General features: G+C 39.2%; 1 protein-coding gene across 3 annotated transcripts in view; it reads right to left on the minus strand.

The window, feature by feature from the left end:
* The window catches only part of KIAA1328 (KIAA1328 ortholog), a 180,801-nt gene that overhangs the window by 92,538 nt on the left and 66,352 nt on the right, over positions 1 to 21,911 (minus strand). For all 3 annotated transcript variants that reach the window (XM_061477212.1, XM_061477211.1, XM_061477210.1), the window contains one exon: positions 18,378 to 18,505. In XM_061477212.1, the coding sequence (XP_061333196.1) occupies positions 18,378 to 18,505 (128 nt within the window). The remainder of the gene's footprint in view (positions 1 to 18,377; positions 18,506 to 21,911) is intronic.

Consider the following 21,911-nt stretch of genomic DNA (forward strand, 5'->3'; position numbering starts at 1 on the left):
TCTCATGAAAAGCCATTAATTTTGGCCTCTCTCTATCTTGGTCTCGCAGGAAATATTGTGCAAAGGGATGTAATAAAAATGTGATTTCTGCCATCATTTCATTAAAATTCCCTGTTAAATTTCTATCTGAACAGTGTACATAATATAAAAAAACTCAGGGCTCTTATTAATGGTGCTGTTCCTTATGATACGGACTTTAAAAAATAATGAAGACCATTTCTTACTTGTAAGAATATTGTTCATTTTTCATTCCTATTAAAATTTAATCTGGAAGTTGTTTAAAAATGTTTAAGTTTCATTACATTTCAACATCTTAAGAAGGGGAAAGAGCCCGCAAGCTCATGAGCAGGAATGCTGTCACTCATCTGTCTCTTCCACTGATATCTCCACAATAAATCACTCAACCTTGTCTATGACTCAAGATATCCATTTGCAACAGTTTACTACTTACCCATCTTTTGAAAGCACTGGGAGACAATGTTTTCTGAAGACCTTCAGCTCCATGGATGGAATGTAATACAGAACAGAGGTGCAAATTACTTCCTCTGCTTCACAGTTTCAGGTGAGGGGGTTTGGAGGCTTGGGGTTGAGGTTTTTGATGGGGCTTTTTTTTGTTTTGAGTTTTTTAGGCAGACAGTGGATATTTTTGCAAGATTTAAGCAAGCTGAAACCAAGGCAGGAAAATGTGGTCAATACACCACAAAATACACATTAAGAACACTGGGTGTTCAGTCTGAGAGCATTATTAACAACCACGCTACTGAGATGTAAACTGGAGCTGTCTTTTTGAAACTCGAGAGCCAAGTTGTGTAGAAGCATAGCCCAGTTCTCAAAAGTAGAAACCAGACCTCACAGGCTTTCACATTTTAGGAGGTTTTTAGAAGGTAAGAGAGGTCTAACTCTGAACAGTCTTCTCTCTGCTTCCTTACTACCCCTACTCAGTGGTGAGACAAAGCTCCACATGTATGCCATGGAATTCCACCTACCTCACTGGCTCTGCTGCAAGGGCACAATGCACATCCCCACACTGCAGCAGCACTCAGTGCACTTAAGTCAACAGAATTAGGTGTTTTATGGCAAAACTGAGTTAAACGAACTGACAGTAACTCAAGAAAACTGAAACTATCAGAACTAGGACATGCATCTCTCAACAAACATTGTGCTTAAGCACTTTCTACAATCAGGTCTTTTATTCAGGCGTTTAATTTTAGACATCCAAGTATAAAAATTCTGGCCCATACATTTAATGGAAGCGCACGATTGCCAAGCTGAGAATGTTAAATCTAATTTTAGTTTTTCTTTGCATACTTGGTTTTTTTCACACCATTTCTGCAACTGAATAGAAAAATATCTGTGGTATTTTCTGGACTGTATTCACAATACTCATTTCAGTCGTTGCACTTTGTGTAGTTATAAAGCCTACTTCAATGAATTGGAGCTTTTTCAGTATTGCCAGCGAGACTAAAATCTCATTCTCAGCAATCAAAGTACTTGCTGGTAAATTTTTTTAGTCCTGAAAATATTTCTATTAAAAGTAATGCTAATACACTGTGATCTGCACACATCCTAAATTAGAAACTAAAACTTCCCTGAAAGTCTCCCTTTCAGATCTTTTTATGCAATTATCATCCAGCTATTGTGCTACAGGCAAATTTTTGAATTTTCTTCCTCAAGTAGATGGTTTCATAACAGGCATATATTGATTTAAACTAGTTTCATTACTACTAATGCTCTGCTAAATTTTAAAGACAATGCAATATTGAACAGAATAATGTGTTCTATTAATAAGCATGCTATTGAAATACCGAGCAGATTTATTGCATTTGGAAGTTCAAATAAACACTAAGATAATTTTCTATAAATCATCTCCTGCCTAAAAAGATGACTAAAATGGGTTTTGATTTTTTTTAAAAAGTAATAAATGCAGTGGAAACTCGTTTGAAAAATTAACCGATGGGTTTTAATCAGAAAATGTATTCTCTAATCAGACACATTTGGCCTTGTTTAAAGCAGTGGTTATTCCCACAGGCAAAAAGGACCCCTGAAAGCACTGGCTGTAGCAACAGTTTGAGGAAAGAGGTTTAAAAGGAGACTCAAGCTCAGTTTTGTAAATGAAATAAAGCAGAGACAGCAAAACTCTAAGTCCACACTACACAGCGCTTGGCTCTTGCACGCATACTTAAGCTGGCTCAGGAATCAGGAGCTAAGTATCCATGTCAGCGCAGTATCTGCTTGAGCCTGCTAATTAAGCTTACTGAGAAGAACTAATTACTGATGCAGCTCCACTGCTTCTGGGAGCTGAGCTAATACCACTATGCGGTACAACATATCAGCCCATTTGGAGCAGGCTCAGGTACCTGACCAAAACAGGGCACAAGCATGCCCTTAAGTAATTCGCTTCTGATATCAAACAACAAATAAAGACTCTGTTTCTTCAGCAGTGACCCAGCCTGTGATCTCCCACAGGCCCCCTCCTCCCTGCTTCATCTGCCACATACGGAAAACGCTCTTGCAAGAGTGGATGAGCAGGGAAGGACTTACTGAAAGACAGAAAAATAAGCACCTTCTGATCACTAGTGTAACTGCGACCAAGGGTTTGCACACACTGAAATCTTCTTCATTAACTCCGCAACAAAGCATCCTCATTTTCTACATTTTTGATTGCCACAAATATCGCACTAAGTGCTCAGGTTAAAAGAGAATGCTTTAAGCCATTTTCCAGCACGGATTCGAGCTGCCATAAAACATTCGCTTCCTATCTTGCTCTAACAGTTCTCCATAAGAATACTGCTAAAATTACATGGGAATCCAAGCTGAGGGGAAAAAGCAAGATTGTAATCAGAATAGCAAGCCCTGCTAGGGCTAACAACAACTGCTGGTTACTACTGCTAGAAGATAACAGCGAGGCAGGCACAGAGCACCGCTGTGCGCTCAGCAAGCTCGTATGGCAATATGCGTCCATGGTCACCCTGCCTTTCCATCCCTGCTATCATCACTACATATTTTCTTTCCTTTCTCTGTTGCCTGTACCCCAGACTGTCAGGTTTACAGGACAGGAACTGTGTTTCATTTACATGTGCAGCATCTGCCTAAATGACTCCAAGATTAACGGTTGCTGTCCCTCCATCTCCCAGCTTCTCTGTAGTGACACAAATAAACTAAAAAATATCAGAATTCAGTTTCTAGTTTACTACAGCAGTTCATGAAGCCTGGCAGCTCTCTCGGTAGTTTGCACGTATTTCCAGGCTCAGGATGCTGTCACCCAGAACGGCACCATGCTTAGCAGCAGAACACCACCGGCTCCTTTGCCAAAGTGCTAGATGTCACTGCCTGACTGCCTAGCACAGAGCCGATGTGCTGGTGCAAGCATCAAGCTGTGCTTCTGCAAAATCGCAGCGTGGGCCAGAAGCCCCTATCTTCCTTTAATATTCATGCTAAACCTGAAAGAATGGAGCTTGGGCTTCTAAGCGCTATCACAATACAAACAACGACAATGATTTTTTACAGCATGCCATTTCTGCTTGCACATGCTGCATGGCCTACTAAAGGTTATGCATATAAAATTGTTAGGTTACAGTTATTATCCTGTTAGAAAGAGCATTTTAAGAGTGTTTGAGGAATGAAAGGACTTTTTATTAATATTTTAGTAAAACTATGAGTGTGTAGTACTTGCTTCTGATGTCGGAAAAACTAATTTCAACTCAGTAATCCAGCATAACTACATCCTCAAATCCCAGCATGCCTTCAAAATCTTAAAGACATAAAACTGGGCCATGGTCAAACTCTAACCCAACCTTCGCTACTTCGGCAGAGATCTTCCTCTGCCCAAACAAGTTCTCTAATTACAGCTATGTGGAAATCTCTGCCTGTCAAGATATTAAATCTTTATAATCCCAATACTGATTAAGTGTATTTTAAAACCTTCCTAATAATTACTGTCATTACAGAGGAGCTCTCATTGACCTGTGCTGAAAACTTTCTAGTGTTCTTCCAACCATTTTACTCCCCACCCACATCCCCTCTCAAGCGTACCACAAAAGCATAAAAGCTTTTTTTTTTAAATGCTCTCATCTTTGATGTGAAGCTGAACTTGGCAAACTTCATGACACCTATTGTGTAGGAAAAGCGCATACTTACCCTGACTTACAAAGCAAATGTCAGAGTTTCTTCAAGTTTAAGAGAAATACTAACTCTAGATATCCAAAAAGCCCTCTTACCAACATTACATGCACTTACAGATAATTTTCACAATGCTTATCAGAGAAGATTACCCTCTCAGGAAACAATAACCAGGATGAATTCTTCTCCTGGGAGTATCTACTGAGATAGCATTATCATAGTCTATAAATATCATCAACAGAGCATGGCTATGTCATCTCCCCATTCCTTTGCTTGAACACATCTACCTGTTTCAAACCCTTTTCTTTTTCTCATTCTAGTCTTACATTCCCATTTACTGTTAATCTCCAGGTAATAAATTCTGTAACAAACAAGTTACAACGAGTGCTCTTGGTAAACATGTAAATATCAGAGGTCTCCTGCTTATCTTCAATCATTCTCTATCTATATTGGCTTATCGAGTAAATTATTTGTCGACTACTGTTAGCCCTCTTCTCACTGTGTACTAAAACAAGCTTTGAAAATTAAGTTAATAAAATAAATGAGTATTCAATTTCTTTTCTAAATCAGGTTTCTTTAGCAAGTCACTCAAGATTATTCCATGCACTCTTCTTTAAGGGGAGCACTCTTTCCAGACAGCATTCTCCAGGATTACTTCCTCAGCTCCTACCCTCTCTGTAAAAGTGACTGGCAATGATGGAGTGGACCTTGCTAAGCACTCACTGGTCATTAGCCCACTACCTAGCCGCCACCACCACTACGTGGTGCCTAATACTTTGATTTCCATGAACTGGCACAATTTAGGCACATTACTGCACAATGAATTTTCTGTGATGTGAAAACTTGGGTTCTCACCTGAGGTTCTTGGGCTTATTTCTGACCAAAAGGAAAAGCAGCATTCAAAAGCAGCAGTGTGATGAGACTAACGACCCTGTTGGCATTTAAATGGTTTGCCATTTTGCGTGAGCACTTCATATGGCTATTTTATATCTCAAAAGTAGAAAAAAAAATATTAACAGATTTGATTCACTACTCCAGCACAACTGTGCTTATTTCAATAGAGGGCTTGGGAGTAAAGGAGTAATGCCATTATGAATCATGACAATGCTTTGTACTTGTGGTTTTCATGCACTGAACTTGAAAAGCTTTACAAGCATTGGTGGGAAGCACTGTTAACCTCACTGTACAAATAGAGAACTTAGGCACAGAAGGATGAAGTAATTATCCAAAGGTCACAGAGTGAGTCAGTAGCAGATGCAGGACAAGAGCTCACATTCAGTCCCAAATTCTCTAATGGAGCATCCCCCTTGCCATACTGCAACGAAGTTTTAAGTGTAAATCAATAATTGAGGTAACTGAAAACTTTCTGCATGCAGATCATAGTGAAGTCATTCTCCAGGAAAGCACTGACAAAAAGGAAGGCAATTCATGAATTTTTCAGTGGTCCTTACATAAGGACACGGCATTTCAGAAGGAGGTGAAAGGAGAGGACACTTGCTCAGGAAGTCCTGCAACAGGGCTGCAGTGACAAATCATTATTCCCAGAACACTGCTCAAGGATATTCAACGCTGCCGTTTCCCAAATGCCGGGTTGTAAAACCTTTCACACATACAATATTTAAAACCATGAATTACCTTCCAGAATGTATCCAAACTTCTAACAGTATCAAGTCATGCTAATGGTTATCTGTTTATAGGTCAGAAGGGCGGTAAATTATTGCAATGGAAAGTAGCAAAGCCTGCATTGTATCTAGTAGTGCTGTTTAACAGGTGATAGTGAAAAGCAGGTGATGCACGGAAATCTCAAGTTTTTATAGCTCCTGCCTCAATCTGTATTCACTTATATAAAGATACCACATTTTAAAACATTTAAAAGTCAAATTGTCTGGAGAATAGATTCATATAAAATTTATTTTCAGAAACCGGTCTTTAGCCTACTGCTATCAGAGTTGATTGCTCTTATGTATAAGCTTTATTCAAGTTTCTACAGGTTTGAAAATACAAAGACTGACATTTCAGATCCCATACTCCAGTGTGTCATTAACCAGAAATTGAAATGGGAACATTTCCACTTTCTCAGAAATACTCAGTTTGTTAGGGTGATAACTGCGCTAACTGCCTTAAAGTTTTTGTGAAGCGACTAAATATGTCTCTACATCAACGCAGACAGGAAGGAGGAGTCACAACGGCAAAAGAAAAACCCTGAATTGGTGCCTCACCCAGCACAACATACCCCGAGAATTCAATAGTTTCAAAGCTCTGCCAAAATAGCTATTTGTAAGTGGCTAATGGTAAAAATGTTTTATTCTGTTAATGTCAAAGACATGTTTGTCAGACAGTGGACAGCCAGACAAATCAGGGTCTAATTAGTTCAGTCAATTCCCTCAGTTTTATCCTTTCAGTCTACACTGAGTTATTAAAGCATCAGAAATAAAATGCTACTGAGACAGCAATAAGGGAAATAGGATGTCAGAACTCTTTTTTAACAATGGCATTTTCAGGAAGCAATGTAAATAGAAAATCAAATTCATGCAAGAAATATATCAGTAAGCAGCACTTAATATAATCATCCTACATCTATCTTTAAAGCAGCTTTCATCTCCAGCTGGTCTTAGAAAAAAACGCTTCAACACTTCAACATCATGACTTCTCTGGATCAGTGGCCATTGTTCAGATTTAGATTCAGATGCCTACGTAGCACAGGATGGTACTGGTCCCTAACCCAAACACTCCAGTTGTACAAATAACAGTATCTGAGTAATGATTTATTCCACCCTCGACATTTAGGCAGCTCAGAGAGAACGTGTGACAGTTAAGCAGTAGCAAGATAAAAAGAACCGGAAAATGCCACATTCAACTGAAATGACAGGAAATACTTAGGTAGACAGAATGTATTAAATTTGGCAGACATGGGAGTTTAATTGCCCCTTTGTGAAAAAAGATAAGTACATGTAAAAACTGTAACTGTGAAGACCAGTTTCTGGGAGGAACATCTTTCTTTTAGGGGTGTCTACGTCTTCATTACTTGAATATGGCCATCACAGAAGGGGAATTTTGTCATCCCACAGAGGGGACAGTTGTGTTGGTGGCAGCAGCTCCCAACACAACTCTGTGGCAGGTTTCCTGCAGGCACCAAGAGCACAGTTGTCTCTGGCCCTAAAGGGGCTATCAAATGTACCAGCAACTTTCTAGTATTACACTGGCTCACATTTGCTAGCACAAATAGTGAGATGCTTCCTACTTTAGGCAGCATCTGCCACCCAAATAACTGAATCACATTTGCTGACAGAAGACAGTAAAACGCAGTTTTTTCTCCCCTTACCAGCGTGAAACCACTCATCTATCATGATGGCTGGATAGTCCCACTTTAGCTCTCACTTGTGTCTCAAGTCAAACCATGATATTGAAAGATTCCTTCACTAACACAGAGAAAAAAAAAAACCCTGGTGATTTCACTACCACCTTCATTAGACAAGGAGAGATTTTTCTCCTGGGCTTTTGTTGGTTTAAAAACAGCCACCCCCACATTTTACAGTATTTCTGAGATTTTCAAAACATTTTTATAATATCCTTAAACTCTTTCCTACTAATTTATTATAACAGAAGTATTTGTCTCTTACTTCAATCTACCTACTTTCTCCTATTAGGGAAAAAAAAAGTTAAAAGGTCATAATGAACATCCCTAGTTTTGCCAGGTCTGTCTGGCAGCCTGCCACATGGAATATGCTCCCACACACAAGTTTAGACTCATGGGTTCAAAGGTCTGACGACAAGTTAAAAGGAATACTTACAATATTTAGTAATTTTAGCACAAGGGATTAGTTCAGCATGTACGCAGCATTAACAATATGCATGAAAGTCAACAAGCCACACAAAAAAAATCATGGTCTTATTACTTAGGATTGTACACTTTGTGTTGAGCATTAATCATCTTCGTGATGATGCCATCTAATCACTAACAAAAAAAAGTAAAAGGAGCATCTTTGCTATTCGATGACATAATGAGGATTTCAGAAAGAAGATGCCCAGGTTCTTCTAAAATGAGTCATCTGCTGAAGGTGCCTTGTACTTTCACTGCTGCTTTCTACAGAGAGACCCAAGAGTGACTGAGGCTCCTGTCACACACGTTGTTAGGAAGAAACAATTAGGGAGTAACTTTCTAATATGCTAGCAATCACTGAGCTACACAGCCTCACTGACAACGTGCTAAAAAAAAAATCTACAAGTTTTGAAATACTTTTTTAAACGCAAACATGTAATCATCTACATTTACTTTTCTTAAAGTATGTTACAATTACAGTATTTTGAAAAACTTTTAGAATTAATGCTTAAAGAAAAAGACAATAAGAATGCATAGGGGTGTTTGCAGCTAACAGAGGACTCTAGTGTTTTCTTCCTGTGTTTTAGTCACAGAAGTGCAGGCTCTTCATTTCAGACGATGTGATCCGTTTCACCTCTGATGCATAAACACAGCCATGAACTGAATCAAATAACTTGTGTATCTGACTTATGTCATACAACATCAGAAGGTTTTCTGCCATGTTGAGGACTTTTTTTAACCCAAAATAGACAAAAAGACTACCTTTTTACATGAATTAACTCATGTATGGAGAAGTCTCAGACCAACTGAGCTCTCCTTAGAGTATCTTATACTCTTAACTAGATGAACAATTAATCTTTACGTTTATACAGAGTTTCAAATTCACTGACTTTACATGCTCTAATAAACAGTGGGTATCATCCGCTATTTAAAGAGCAAAAAACTAAGCCAGAAAGCAATAAGATAATTTGATGCAAGACAGTAACAGAACAGAATTAGATCCCAATTAATCGGCTAGCCAGCCCTCACCTACCTGGTAAACCACAGCAATAGTCCCAGCAGCACACTTGTATGCAGAATTCTCATGGTCAGCACAAGTAATAACAAATATTAATCAAAACGTCTCATGTCCTTTTAACAATATTCCCATGGATAAAATGAAAGACTAAGGCCTAAATATTTAAAGACCTTTCTGCATATGTGTCTGAACTCTTGTTTCCTCAAGTAAACAGGACTTCCTCCAGACATACTCTAATTTTACCTCAAGAACCCACACAAAGGACCTAAGATAATGTTTCAAGAGCCTGACATCTGTTGACTAACTAGTATGTTCAAGTTAAAAAATAAAACAATTTATAACAAAACCAAAACAAAAACAACTGGCTCTTATTTCTGTGTTCAGATTTAGAAAAAGGAGAAAACAGCTTCACAACCAGAGACAGCATTATATTGAAAGCTTGTTTACAAGTGTATCAGGTCGAGTGAGAATCCTGAACTTGAGCTGCTACTCCAGCCATTGGTTTGCATCTTCACCAAGTGCAACATATTGGTATGAAAAACAAGAAGTTACTGACAAGTCAATCTGTTTATATATCCACAGGATGGTTGCACATGCATCCAGTCACACAGAACAGAAAGACACTTGCATTAGCAGGGCTGCTCAGAAGCAAGACCCTCCACATACATGGACATGCACACTGCTACCGGAGCATCCTGGATCCTCTGCCCTTCTTGGTTTCAAAATCTCTCAGGACTCCAAGGCAGCGTACCCACACCTCAACCAAAGGTTCCTGTTCTGTCTCCTTCAATCCCATGCCTAAACGTATACACTCATTACAAGGGACACTTAAATACCCCACAATCATGAATCACCAGGAGTCCAGGAGTGCCTAACTGAATGAGCACTGAAGGATAAGAGTCCAAAAGGAAGAGTTTGTGCCAAGAAGCTGCATTAACAGTGAAATGTTGTGCTTTATGTGATGAATGTGCGCATCTCAGGAAAAGAAGTCATCTCCACAGCTGTCACTTGAAATCCAGAAGAGCGACCTCAGTTGCTCTCAGGTTGTTCAGTCTTTGCAGCCTTATGTGCTCATTTAATGAGACAAGTTCTCTATTAAAATTTTCACTCTTGTTTTCTGTAACCATGAACTTAAATGGCTCCTGACTCAAATGCCATTATTGATATGACTGTGAGCAAAAGCTTTCCTGCTGAGGTTTAAAAGTGGTATCAGCCTGCAAGAGTGGGTCCTTGACCTAGCCATAGAAGGTGCCAAAACCTTTACTTCTTTGTGAGAAGTCCTCTGTCTGAAATTCTACAGCTGAGGTATTCATCAGATGCACTGTAAACTGAGTCTTCAACTAAAGTACTTATGTTCATGACCTAGCTCCAGAAAATAAGAGTTTTTGAAGTTACACTCTGGACAACAGAAGAAATTTGTTTGGCCTGTTCCAGTCTGCAGGACTGCTGTCACTTATAGAGAATAGAACAGATGGGGAAAGATGTCACATGGAACCAAATGCAACTATTACATTTCTGTCACTAGAAATTACTTTATTTCAAAGCAGAGACCAACCTCAAGGTAATCCAGACTTCCAAAACAGGTCAGGAGACATCACTTGCTTTCCCTTGCTCTAGATCTTGGGAAGTAGTTCAGCCAGCCTGAGAAACCATGTAACTGCATGGTTAGCTTTGACTACTTTGGCTTCAGATGGACAGTTTTCTTGCATAGACAAGAAAAACTCAGGTAACCCTGTTTGTGTTGATGGTATTATGAATCATTGTTGGCACATAAGGGTCCTGACTGTCTGCATGGCCTGTTTCTACCCAATCAGAAGAGTGTATTTCAAAAATGAAGTGACATATGTATTACTATACATGTGAAAGTGGGACATTCCAAACATTTTCTAGCAGCTTCTGTGAATACATGGCAATCAAAAATTGTTAGGCAATGACATTTAATGCATTCAGTGGATCAGAGAGAAGTAACCAGGCTGTTCTAAACTATAATTACACGCAACATGTATGCAGTCTTGCAATAATTGCCATAGGTACACAGTCTGTGCTTACGCCACCCCACAAGATATAATCTGCTTATACAGGGAAATTAGTCCAGCTGTGTCTGTCCTATGGTGGATAAAAAACCCAGGAGGAGAGCCCTTATAAACTTCAAATGGCAAACTGTGCATCAGAAAAACTTTAAGTTTTAACTTCTTGCAGATCAGAATGAAAAACTCAAGCTAAATATTAGGGTATTCAGAACTAACTGGAAGAGATATTTCTGCAGGCAATCATCCTGGTACAGACAGATAACAAATTCCCACCTTCACAGCTGAAAGAAAATTACAGCCCTGGCTCTCATGAAAAATCTTTCTGCCATACAAAGACCAACCTATAGTGCCCTGAACTGATAATCACCTGGCTTTCATTAAATAAAAATACTTCTAATTAAACAACCTAATCAACACAAAAATGTATGCTTTGTAGGCAAGAGATGGTAACCAATTAATCTTTCAAAATAATAATCACGAATATCACATTACATGGAATTTAAACTGATGGATAAGATATGCAGGTTCTGAAGTCCTAGATTAGTCTACATCCCCTATTAGTTTCAATAGCAAGAAATAGCAACGCTAATCATTTCCATTTAAATAAATGGACTATTGCTACTGACCGAGAAGCATTTTCACTTTTTACCAAAACAGGTTGTCACAAGATGACCACTCTCTTAAAGGGGTTGGTGAAAGAATACAAAACACAGTCACAGAAAAATTTAGGTTGAAAAGGGACTCTGCGAGTTATCTGGTCCAAAACTCACCAAGCCAAGGCCACCTTCAAAGTTACACTGGGTCACTTGTTCAGTTAAGCTTTAAAACACTGGTTTTCAACAAGTCAGGAACTTGAGGAATGTAATCGTGATCCCAACATACAGGACCTGTCCCACTTAAAGGAATTTAAGAGGTCCGTTACCAGGAAATGGTGAATTACGGAGGCTAGAAGTTCATAAGAAACTCATTTTCCAGAGTCTCAGCTTTTGAAAAAGGCCAAAGACAGCAGAAGCAAAGGGCATATGCACAAGTCAAATGGACTATACAAGCAAAAGAGCCAGTGTATGGGTAGGCAGCTGGGATGTTTGCACTCTTAACGGCTGTCAGGTAAACAGGTAATGCGACAAAGCAAAGGGTAAGACTGAACTTTTCTTTCTCAAGCATAATATAAAACCTTTGACTGCAATTGCAGTCTTATGAAGCCTTGCATTCACTGAAGAAGCCTTACTCTCCCTTCAAAGGGAGACTGAGAGAATGCTAGTGAGTGGTCACAATGCTCTGCCTTTCAAGGGCCACTACAAGGGTTATACTGAAGAAATTGCAATATCTGATCTGAGTTTGTAAAGTGCTTCTCAAGGACAGGCAGTCCTGCTACGAATTTCTTAAATTCTCATAAAAACCCATTTCACAATAGTAACAGTATCATCAGAAGTCTACAAAGCCACGACAATGTTTTGCAGGAAATGAGGCACTGCCTCTCCAGATTTATCCTCCAAAGGAAATTATATACCAGAGATGAGTGTCCATCTAAAGAAAAGATTTCCACAGGAGGGAAAGTTTTCAAAACTAAGTGGAAAAAACCAAAAGAGGCATCTTCAGAGAAAAGAAAAAGAAAATCAAAAGATCCTAAAGAGACTAGAGACAAGGCTGATTAAAAACAATAGAACAAAGAGACGGTGAACCGGCACAGATCTCAGTTAAGCAGTGAACTGCTCAGACCTCGCTTAAGCAGTGAGCTGAGAGTGAAGTGCTTGTCACCACGAATACACAGCAGCATCCACAGCGTGAAAGTAGAGGGGCTTCTATTCGGGTCTACTATGTCACACACTTCCAGGGGAGTGAGTGCAGGTGGAATTCTGCTGTGAATGCTAGCAATACGCAGATATTTCAGTACTGATGTTTCCTTTTCGTTTAAATATTTATGATCATCTGCACTGATGTTTGGTGTTAGCATTTTTTAGAAAAGACAGGTAAATTAACTATGACTTAGTAACCTTGAGGTGAAAGGAAAAAACAATATTTTTTTTTTTATCCTATTACAAGATAGTCTACTTCAGTCAACCCTAAGTTTGAAATATTATTGCTAATCAGCACCCAAAACCTGACATTCTCAGCAGAAAACAGGAAGAATAAGGACAAAAACATTATCTTCTTTTTACAGATAAGAGAAGCACAGAGAGAGATCAGAGGATTTGCTGAATGCAACACTGGTAAAGAAAGGCTATTCCCGGTATTTACTCATGCTAAAACTCTATCTCTGTCTGGCCTTGTAAAATTATTCCAATACCCTTGGGTCCCCAGCCAAATTAGTTCTTTATTTATTATCCCACTTCTCAAGTATCTTTCAGATGGGCTCATCCATTGTTCCCCTACAGCTGGGTAAACAGACATAGTCAATTCTATCATGCAGGTTTACCTTACAGCATTCAAAACCCTTTGCATACATGGGATTTTCTCTTTCTTCTTTAAGCAAATAAGAATGTATTTAAAGGTGATCTGTGCAGGAAAAAAAAACAAAAGAGGACTAGGAAAGGCTGGGGACAATCAGAAGAGAAATATTTCTGAATATTGACTTGTTTCAATATCCTCATCAAAGAAACAAGAAAAAACAAAACAAATGACCAATGTTTGAAGACTTAGCATGTAATCACCCTTACAGCAACAAAAAAATTACAATGATATGGACAAGAATTTTAGTCACGGACATGGAAAGAAAGCAAGGCTCGATAGTCCTTGCAGGAGAAGGCTTCCTTTGGACTTTTCTTGTGAAATGACACCACAACTGTGTCAATGATTTTTAAGACAACCAAGAGATTCAAGAGAAATAGTAGAAGAAAAAGTAAACAAAAATAAAAAATAAAAATAGCCTCTCCCAAATGTTAATCTTCTTAAGATTTTACAATCTTCCCAAAGCAGACCATGTCTCTTGGTATGCTTGCACAGTGTTTAGTACACAACAGTACTTTGTTCCTGATGAGGGCCTCTGGCGTTACTGAAATATAAAACACCAAACAGGAGGCAGACAACATAATACTCAAGAAGAGGGCAAATCAGATATCCTGCTGGAAATAAATTCTTGGTATTTCTTTATGTCTAAAATCCCACCCCATACCTGTGCCATTTTTACACAGGGAGGGAGAACCAAAGCTTAAAACACACACACACACACAGAGACAAACAAGAATCTATGTAAATCAAGGGAATTAGCAGATGCATTGGTCATCTTCCACAAATAAGAAGCAAAAGCTACCATATGTACTTGTAAATTCAAAGATTAACGTAAACAGGCGATGCTGACACTACAGGTATCATTGTTCTTTAGGTGAAGTAGCTCAGGAATCCTAGTCCTGAAGAAACTCAGCCACCCATCCAACTTCTGTGACTCAAGTCCCACCTTACGCTGCAGAACATCTATGGATTCATCAGCCAGAGACTTGCCAGCGTAAACTGGATTCTTGCCACTATTAGAGATGGCAGTGAAGTACTGACTCTATAACTAGGTCGGACCTGATCACCTAAAACAAGGGCAATTTTCTTTATATCTCTGCATAAAGCATCAAAATGGCAAAGACTGAAAATCTGGGAGCTGCAGACAGAACATCCAAGAATCATTTCTGATAGAAGAGGTTTAACTACATTTTAATACGGATGGTATTTTCTATTACTATCAGGGCAGGAGCCTATTGTTCAGCAGAGCTCTCCACTTCCTTTACACACGAGCTATCTCTCTGAATCTGTCTGAGTCAACTTTAGTGACCACTTTAATATTCACTTTACAATTAATGCTTCTTTTTATGGGTTGGTAGAAGGTAAACCAATTTCAGTTCGGCTTCTAGGTATTGAATTTATTATAAAAAGTTATGTACTTAAAACTCCTATAATGAAACTAGAAGCATCATGAGATATTAACCTAGAGTTAATGCTGAGAAGGCCAGTTTGAATAATTCAATTCATGTCACCTTAAGTATCTTTTCAAATGGAATTAACTTTATCTCACAAAAAAAGGAAGCTCCATGTTCCAGTTACTGATTATTGACTCCATGAGAGCTCAGTCTTAAATCATCTCAGCACCATTTTCCAGCAATTTTATTTCACTGCTACCAGAATGCTTCTTTAAATTTTGAGGGCTGACTTTTGTTTTAAAGAAGCAATATTAGGTAAGAAGAAAGCATGGTTTCAGAATATTGCTACCTTTAGGTGATGATAAAACAGGCCCCCCAAAAAGTTAACACCGGACCAGTGTTCGCATTGTTCAATTTAGCTACAATATACCTACCTTTCAGCCACATGCATACAGCTACTGCAGTCTTTTGCCTCTCATACAACTCCACCTCTTTTTGCAACAATGCCACAGATGTTTGCTGCAGTTCTCTTGACCTGTTAATTGTCATATTCTAATACAAAGCCCAACATTTAACCACTGAAAGGAGATGCTTTCAAATACTTATTGAAGCCCAAAGGAAAGTGGCAGCTCATGGTCAGCATTATTGTACAGTAACAATGGGAAGCCAGACAGGTGAAAAGCAGCGGATGTTAGGATATAGGTGTAGCAATAGAAATAAATCAAAACAATCAAGTAAGGAAATGAGGGGAAAATGAAAAAAAAACAAACAAGCAAAAAAAACCAAACCCATCTCCTAACAGACAGAACAAAGAGGCATTTCAGTACAGTGTATAACTGTATAGCCCCACGTTTCTGCAAGACACAGGAAAATCAGAATGACATCGTACACTGAAGCACAGATGCCCTGGTAACATTGGCAGTTACTTGAAATAGGAAACACTGATTACCACTCCTAGACAGTTCAAAGAAGCGAAAACCAGGTAGCAAGCTAGCATCTATTGATTTAAAGCCTATCCAGGATTTTCTTAACCCAGCCAAAACAAACAATAGGAAAAAGACTCCCAAAGGACTGGGATTCAAACAAAACTCACGAAGACTTCCTTTAGCCTAGTATTTCAGCAAGGTGGCTTAAAACATGGGTTAAAACAAACGGTGGGAGAATACCAGAACTTCCGCAGGGCAGAAAGACCTGGTGTGGGCAGTATTAGAGCAGGAGGAAAGTCTTCTGGATCTGTCCCCCCTCACAGTTATTACCTCCCAAAAAACCTTCCCTGCTGCATTCCCCAGTGGCATTCCCCCCATCGAGGCAGACACCAGAATGCAAGCCCTATGCCTGCCTCAACTACTGTGTTAAGACAACACTAAAACAGAACAAAAAGAGACTGATCACGACCCTAAGAGCTCACAGTTCAGTTATTAAGACAAGAGACAAAAAGACAACAACAAAAAAAAAGTGTGTTAAAATAACACAATAGCCCAACAAGAAGCAGCCCAGTGACTCTTGATAGCTATCACGTGAAGGAGCATGTCAGGGAAAGAACCAACACAATGAGACAGTCCTGTAAATCTTTCCATAGTTTCTGAGCTGTGAGGAAAAACATAGCAAGAACTGCTTGTTTGGGAAAAAAAAGGTAACAACTTATAAAGCCAAAAGCATTCAAGATATAAAGAGCTCATAAATACCAGGACTGCACTGAAAGAAAATTGAAGAGGAAGACTAAAAATACTTCAGAAATAGAAATACTTTGCAAGGTCTAAGGAAAAAAACAATTGAAACATGCTTTGACATCTCTTTGTCTACAGCTAGAAAGCTCTGCACAGGGCAAGAGGGCTAGGGTAATTTCAGACCTGGTAGGCTGGAGCTGTAGACTAGGTAACCATAACTGAAATGTCAAGGCAAACCTCAATACAATATGAATTTGTGTTTGTGGACAAAAGTAGAAAAAAGAAATAATGGGATGGATCAAAGACAAGCTTGATAGAAGTTTGCCCATGAAATCAGAAAACAAGTTCAGAGAAGTCTGTACATATATTGATGGAGTAATTCAGAAAACAGAACAAGAGGAGATGAATGTGGATTGCTGTACTGTCAGCTGCTGATTTGACAGTTAATGTGCTGAAGGTTTCCTATTATCTGCTTCTATACTTTTGCACTGTAGATGTGATTACACCAGATAACTTTACACTAGGCGCTAACCTAGTACAAGATAGGTGTATTTAAAGCTGAAAGGCTAACAGTGCAGGTAAGCGCAGCAAAACCTGAGGGAAAACACAGCTCCTGTGGTGCTGCTGGACTGCATGGTGTTTTCTGGACTGTTTCCTATGGAGATAGCCTGCAAGTTGCATATCACAGACAAGAACACAAGAATCATCCATTCTCAGAGAAAGAGGTTCTTGTTTTGAACTCAACATCATCACAAAATGGATGGCAGACAAAAATACAATGGAGTGGAAATGAAATGTTTATAAAGGCTAAAAGCCTGACAAACAGCTCAATGTCCAACAACATATTTTACAAAAAAATACCATCAGCAGAATAAAAAGCACTTCCTGATGCTGATGAAGTCATAAGTATTGTAACCTGCTTCCTGAACAGAATTAAAGATTACTCATTCCTTCACAGGACTCCTGAGAAGTAGGATCTGTGTGTGTAATTCTGTCAGTAGGGAGGCCTAAATCAGGCCACCTTTTGGACACTGCACTTCTAGCCATTTACAAGCCTTTAAGACTCTTCCAGCAAAACAAAGGATCAAGGACCCAGCCTATGAGAAAACGCATAGCCTTAAGTAGGATAGACTCTGGAGATCTGCAGATGGAAATTACTGGAAGAGAACAGCAAGTAAGAACATCAGGTACAGCACTTGCATAAGTAGCCTTCATTTCCAGGGTATAATCTGTTATCAGCAGGGATGCAAATCAAGTACCTAGCTATCAGGAAAAAAAAAAAACAAAAATCAATCTCAGGCAACCATGTTTTCAAGGCTTGGGGCGCATTCATCTGAGAAACATTTTACCACTTAATTTAACATACTGTAGCTCTAGTCAACATTTTCTGTTTTTAAACTGCATATATAATTATAGGTCTTCTATAAACAGCTCAAATCAGATGGGCTGCCTTACAGACTTGAGAAAGCTCTTACTGACCACATACATCATCTGTAATGTCCTTTTCAATCATCAAAAGCCACAGTGAAACTCTGAAAGGCTGTATCTATAGTGACTGCAATTATTTTACCATTTAAGAAACAGGACAGAAAACAGAACAGCATCTCAACTTTTTCGTTAGGAAAGGCATGGGTTCCTACGATTCCTACTGCACTACCACATGGACAGTTAACTTCATACACTTTATTGACCCAAAACGTGAGAGGTCTTTTTGTTCATTTCCCTGAAATCCATGTATTAAGGGAAGGAGCCCTGGGAAGCCAATCACAAAACAGTGCTCACTGCTGCATAATGCAAGACAATGCACCCAAAGTTCTAGCAAAGGACAAAAGATGTTTAAAAGATGTTGTTAAAAAAGGAGATGGGGAAAAAAGAGCTTACCTTCTGCTCCTTTTCCTTGGCAGCACTGAGTTCAGAAAGGGAGAGGGATAGTTTTTCCTGCTGCTCAGCTAGGTACTTCTGATAAAGGCTCAGAAGTTCCTGGCATTCTCTGTACTGCTGCTGCAGAGGTAAGACATCAGAAGTTAAGGGAAAAATACTCTTTAGCGAACACTTAGAATCAAATATATACCAACTTACTCTGTGTAAATCCGATTTGGATCCATAACAGCTCAATTTAAAAACAGATAGTGTGTGTTTGAGTACTGCCTAATGATGATAAATCTGCCTAGAGATGAATGTTCAAGCACAACTTTCTTTCTACTCAGACAGTGGAAAAAGAAGAATTACACCAAATTCTTTTATCATTGGAAAAGGGACAGGCAGGAGGCAGGTGATGACACTGTTTCAGTTGGAACAATTACAGCCTCTGATTCGTATTCAGCAAAGCCAGCTACTACCAATGTTTATTTATAAATAAATAAAAAGCCAGCCAAATAAGTAAATAGTCCATTTTTAAGCACAGAAATGGATTCACAAGCCCATATACCCAAATCCAATCTCTTTGCTTGAGCACCAACGGCTCCAAACCCCACAGCCAAGACACAGTGCTACAGGCCTTTTAGACACTAGCCGTGATTTTTGGACAGTGATGTGGAGAAGCAGTAACTGTGGTGTTTGCAAGGATATTAACAAGCAACAGTGTCCTGCCTTGCTTGCAGCATTGAAATTCCAATAGGAGACAAATCTGCTCTTCACCTGTCATTGTGTAATTCCCTCCCTTGCTCATGTAGCATGGTAAACCATTTATGCTCCCCTCTCTCCCCCCTCACTTTTAATTATGCATGCAGATGGGATAAGGGCTCGCTGTCCAAAGAGATTACTCTGAATAAATACTTTAATAACAAGTCACTGCAATTAAGGTAGGGAACAAAAACTTCTTCAATCTATAAAATGGTGTTGAGTTACAGATTTCCTTAACATTTTTATGATCTAATCATTGCTTCTGGGCAAAATAATGTTGCAATCCTTTTTGCCAATCATGGCTGCATAAATAACTCGCTGCTTTGTTATTCCCCATTATGACCCTGATGTTTTTTCTTTTCCTTCTATTTCTTGTTCTTTTGGGGGGGGGGGGGGGGGGGGGGGGGCTTGCCAGGTTTTCTTGTTTTTTTTTTCCATTAAAAAAAAATTAAAAAAAGGCTACACAGAGAATAAGCAAACATTTCAGGACGGAATGGGAGGTTATTAAGCCCCAATGTTTAAATCGATCAGGAGAGCTCCTAGAACACTTTTGCTCAGCACCTGGAAATACAGGATGGCACAAACAATGGTCTAAACAAGCTAATTGCTTTCCAAAGCCAGCCTGCCTGAAGCCTGAGCTGTTTTACATTTCAGTTCATTTCGTCAGAGAGCACACCAAAAGGCTGAAGTGATTTGTGGTGGTCTCGGGAGTCTCTGCCAGCTATGATGTATATAAAAAGAATTTTTTATTCCGGTTGTAACCATAGGCAGTAATGTTGATAGTAGGTGAACATATTAGCCTGGACGCAGGGCATGAATTTTACTCTAGAAAAAGCCAGTTCATTTATACAGTCTAAGAGTTAAATGTCGGTATTTGAAGACAAATTATAGGGAAATTCATTTAAACCCATGTTATGTGGCAGAATATAAAAACAGACAGCCCTATCTTTATCAATTTTTTACAGCTCTCTTATTTCACTTTGCTTCCAGCAGCCCCTTCCCCACAAAACAGATTTTACCCTCTTCTCCCACCAGCTAGCACTGCTGGCACAAGGAACAAGTACCCTAAACAGCCTTATGGCACATTACAGATGGCCATGCACCTACCCTCACTCCTGCACAGTGTTAGTGTAAGTCCCGCTGGAAAGATAGGCAAGACTGCCCTCGCTCCCAAGCTTAGCACATACATGGTGCAAATGTACCATAAAAGAGATGCCCAAATTGTGTTTTACAGACTGCAGAACCCTTGCTGTGCACCTGAGGTCACCACCTCTTGCTTGCAGCTGCCAGATTTGAAATACAGCTTAAAACTTGACATGCAAAATTAACATAAGGAAAGCATGGAAGCAAATCCTGGTTGTCCAAGGGTCAGTTACGTGATCTTGAGTGGGAAGGGCGATAGTTAACATGAGCCTAAACGGCAGCTGAGCTGTCCCTGAAGTTGTAAGATTCGGTCAGCACTGTAGCTGTTAAAGCTTCCTGTATTAGAAGATTAAAACCTTGTTCATTCACGCAATCACACTACATTAAGCAAAGGATTGTTACAACCACCATAGTCTGAGAGTCCAAAGCCCCGCTTTGCTTACCAAGTCAGTAAACATGAAGCTTCAAATAGGAGAGGGAAAAGAAATGTTCATTTGTTTAAGATACATGCAGAATAGCTGTAAGTATGGCAATTCTCCATAATGTGCTGGTACATTTACTGCTGAATATGTTCTTAGGAAAAAAAAAAAAAAAGAGTGCTTAATATTAGATCTTACTCTTCCATTCTATTGAATTTTTGCTAAAAGCAGCAAGATGATTTCTTTTTTTCCCCCTACAAATTAGCCAGGCAATATACAACACTGCCACAAAAATATTTATGTCACTCAGATATAACAAGGGTGCACACATACTGTGGCACTACATTCTCTAGACAAATACATGGGTAATGCTAAATATTTTTATAATCTGCTTAAAAAAAAATAAGGTAAAGATGAAAAAAAAAAAAACACAAACCTACATGACAACAAGTCCTGCAGAATCGCGTTCCACAGAAAAAGTAATGTGCCTAAATGCTCACATCAGATATTTCTTCATGTGCTCAGGAGCACAAATAATGGATTTACAAGATGTTAGTTACCTGAGAGAAGTGGTACTTGGCATTTCACTGAACGGTAGTTTTATGTCCAAGAAATATGCATTTGAATGTATCCAAGTAATGCATTTCATGTCGTTTATTAGTAAAGCATTAAGAGGGGGGACAAAAAAAAATAAATTCAGAAATGCAAATGTTAAGATTTCAACAGCTACATTTACATGTCATACTTACAAGTACTATATACTTTATAGAATAAATTAGTTAATTTCATCACTGAATGAAAGTCAAAGAATTAAGAGTTCATTTATGGCTCTTAAGAGATAATAACCTCAGCGGAGATAGAGTTGGCTTTGAGAAGAGGGACTGCTAGCATGTAGCAGTGGCACGCTTATGGAAACCAGGAACAGATTTCCAGGAAGAGGGACGTTAAGCAGGGAACAAAGCTTCTTCTTAAGGGTGAAGCTTCATGAGAAGGCGCAGTCAACCTGATGTTCAGCTGCTGCTAAAAACATACCCCCGCTCAGCCCCTCAGTCTCACTCACTCCAGCTGCACCAGCTCTCCCAGACTCCTCACTCCAAGGGCTCAGCAAACTGGCCCAGCAAGGCAAAGGCTCCACCAAGCACAAGCCCTGGTAAAATGCAAGCAGAGGGAACACGCAGCTGGGAGAGGAGGACACCTCCTGAACAGCAGCAACCTGCCTGGTAGTGTCCAT

The sequence above is a fragment of the Pezoporus flaviventris genome, unplaced genomic scaffold, assembly GCF_033815535.1.
Source record: "Pezoporus flaviventris isolate CSIRO_AGI_PZ_B2104156 unplaced genomic scaffold, CSIRO_AGI_Pfla_v1 ptg000100l, whole genome shotgun sequence".
In the NCBI taxonomy this organism is placed as follows: domain Eukaryota; kingdom Metazoa; phylum Chordata; class Aves; order Psittaciformes; family Psittacidae; genus Pezoporus; species Pezoporus flaviventris.